A 3,080-nucleotide genomic window follows, 5' to 3' on the forward strand; every position below is an offset into this window, starting at 1 on the left:
TTGCCAGACCAGAACCCCAGAATTTGCTTATTCCCTTCCCCCAACCCCAGCTTCTCTTCAGATGTCATACCCTTTAACCTTTGACCCCTTCTCAGTCTGGGATCCTATCCCCTCAACTTTCATGGCTCAAATTTATTCCTATGAAGACACTCGTTCCTCCTAATAAAGGATCCTGTGAGTTCTGATGCCTCAGAGTCTGAATAACTCCTCTGTTGTCTGCAGGTGTTCACATCTGTTCCCAGTCCTCTGTGTGCAAAATCACAATTGTGAGTCAGGATGAAAGTGTCTATCATAAGATGCTAAAGTGTCTATCATAAGATGCTAAAGTGTCTATCATAAGATGCAAAGGAAGAGCCAGAAGTCTTAACACCGAGAGGCTCATTTGAAAAGTATCTAGAAGCTGGACAGTGGTGGTGCACGCCTTTAATCCCAGCACTTGGGAGGCAGAGGCAGGCGGATTTCTGAGTTCGAGGCCAGCCTGGTCTACAGAGTGAGTTCCAGGACAGCCAGGGCTACACAGGGAAACCCTGTCTCGAAAAACCGAAGGGAAAAAAAAGTATCTAGAAATGTGGTAGAAAGTATTTCAAATAAGAACACAATTCACAATCAACTTTTTAAAAGATGTGTGTGTGTGTGTTTTCGAGTGCATATGAATGGAGTCATAATGGTTCCAAGGAGATTGAAGTGGGTGCTTGGAAACCAGTGGTGACAGCTGCTGGCTTGCAGAGTCCCTGTGGTCAGGCTGGGAGAGAGAGACATCTTTGGGCCAGAAAACTACGATGCTAGTCAGGTCCTGGGAGAGCTGAGTGCTTCAGTCATTGTCCGGGCTGCGGCATCATCTGGGGCTAGGAAGGTGCGGGCCTATTTGAAGCAGCCTGCAAAGCTGGACCAGCGAGGATAGCTGCTTTGAAGCTGTCCAGGATGCAGATTTTGGAGGAACAAAACCTGGAAGATGGTGAGCAGAGTAGGTGTGGTGTATGGGGCAGAAGATAAAGGTAAGGACTTTAGGGGAATTCTTTTTTCTTGGGTGTACATTAGAAACTTTTAGGCCCATGGTACAGGTAGTTGGGGGTAGGGAATTCCAAAATCCGGGAAAGGGGGAGAGATCCCCCCTCCTTAGGAACAGGCAGTAGGCAGGGAAACTTAGACGGTTGATAACAGGAGTACTTGTCTGGAGTCCATTTTACCCTTGAGAGGTGCATTCAAGTTGATTCCCCGAAGCTTTTTAAGAACTTCTTAAGTTTACAAAGAGAGGTAAGTTTAGACATGTTAGCATCACCACTGTTTGTAATCTGTACTAAAATCCACATTGTAGAAAAGGCAGTAGACTCACACCTTTGTGTCATACTAGAAGCTTGGGGGCCCACAATGACTTTGGGTTAAAAACATGAACACTCTTTCCTCTGTCCAGAAGATTGGCTGTATGCAGATTGGACAGATGTTTTTAGCACAATGAGAAGCACCTTTAAGTCTATATTTAGAAGACAACCAAGGGAAATTTAAAATCTTGAGCTTGTGACTGTGATACTAGTAGTCGATACTTACCAGAGCTAGACTCATAGCTTATCAGAATTCCATGGATTAATGTTAAAACTCAACACTTACAGTCTTGCAGTAACAGTAGCATAGCCAGGGAAAGAAATCTGAAGCAGGTTTTATTTCATGTGTCCCTTAAATCACTTTGTTAGCGCAAGTTAAGCTTTTGTGTCCTCAGACCTTATATAAACTTTTTTTTTTCTTTCCAGTCATTCCCCAGGAGACACAAATGAGAGCCACCACTGTAAAGCAAGTTCCTCTAAATGAAGAAATAGTAAAAAAGTTACTTTGAATCAAGTTTATTTCTTTTCTGAGTCCTGTAACAAGGTAAACTGTGTCCAGACCTAGTAATAGCTCTGGGAGACTGAGACCTGTGGCCTGGTTTTTACATATATGAAAAAATCTAAGAAGGCCCCTGAAGCCTAGGCAGGTAAACTGGCGAATCCATCATTAGAGTGGTCATCAACTCCCCCAGAGACCTGAGTAAATAGGCAGTGTAGACCAAGTGGCTTCTGAATCTATTAAAAATGGCAGACTCACCAGCTACCTGGACAGCCACCCTATTCCTCCATGGTCAGTGGGGGACAAAGGTCCCTGGGCAGCACCAGTCTTTGCCAGGCCCAGGAGATCTAACAGGCTAGCCTGTGGGGCAGAAAGTTGGGCATGAGCCTACCTTGTCTAGGCAAAGTGGGGCAGTCAAGTCCCCAGGGTCTTGCTTGTCCACAGTTTGGACAGTATCCTGGCAGCAGTTGAGGTGAAGGGCAGCTTTTAGCCCAGTGTCTAGCTCTGCTGCATTTAAAGCAAGCTCCAGGTGGAGGTTCTTTTGTGTCTGTCATCTTCTTTGGAGGAGAATCTTGGGCTGCCAGGATCTGGCATGTCTATCATGAAAAGCTTTTTTTTTTTTTTAAGTTTTATTGCATTATGATGAGAAAAGTTACATTATTTCAATTTATCTGAATTTGTTAACATTTAAAAACATATTTTAAGTAAATAGAATTAAATCATATTCTTGTTTTCCTTTTGTACCTCAACTCCTCCCATAGCCCCCTTCAATAATTACAATATTTTTTTGTCATAATCTTTAAAATTTATAAAATATTATAACAATAAAAATGAGTATTATAAAAGTTGTTTGGTATAAAACAACAATCAATTTAACAGTCTTATGTAGATGCTTGCCTACAGCAATACTGAAAATATGTACATTTTTCTCAATATAAATTTTAAAATACTCCAAACATATTAACTGTATATTTCAAAATAATACATCACTCTAGTATTTTCTTAAATGAACATAAATATATAGAGTCTTTTTTGTTTGTTTGTTTTGTATTTAGTAGAGCTTAAAATCTTGGCTCTTACTGTGGTATATTGATACAAGAGTTACAAATGTCAAGCAAAGCATTCAGTCTCACTCTTTGTTGTTCTCTTACAAACTATCTCCCAAGTTAATTGTCTACATTTCTTTTGGGTATACATCTTAGTCAGGGTTTCTATTCCTGCACAAACATCATGACCAAGAAGCAAGTTGGGGAGGAAAGGGT

At 41.3% G+C, this 3,080-nt stretch overlaps 1 protein-coding gene and 1 long non-coding RNA gene across 2 annotated transcripts in view; both read left to right on the forward strand.

The window, feature by feature from the left end:
- Positions 1 to 317, forward strand: part of LOC116091831 (WAP four-disulfide core domain protein 6B-like) — a 3,658-nt gene extending 3,341 nt beyond the window's left edge. The window contains exon 3 of the mRNA XM_031373282.1: positions 223 to 317. Coding sequence (XP_031229142.1) covers positions 223 to 317 — 95 coding nt within the window. The remainder of the gene's footprint in view (positions 1 to 222) is intronic.
- Positions 318 to 735: 418 nt separating this feature from the next.
- Positions 736 to 1,833, forward strand: LOC116092520. The gene is made up of 2 exons (XR_004119295.1): positions 736 to 995; positions 1,746 to 1,833. It is a non-coding gene; the product is annotated as an uncharacterized LOC116092520 (long non-coding RNA).
- Positions 1,834 to 3,080: the final 1,247 nt, after the last annotated feature.

The sequence above is a fragment of the Mastomys coucha genome, unplaced genomic scaffold (assembly GCF_008632895.1).
Source record: "Mastomys coucha isolate ucsf_1 unplaced genomic scaffold, UCSF_Mcou_1 pScaffold15, whole genome shotgun sequence".
In the NCBI taxonomy this organism is placed as follows: Eukaryota; Metazoa; Chordata; class Mammalia; order Rodentia; family Muridae; genus Mastomys; species Mastomys coucha.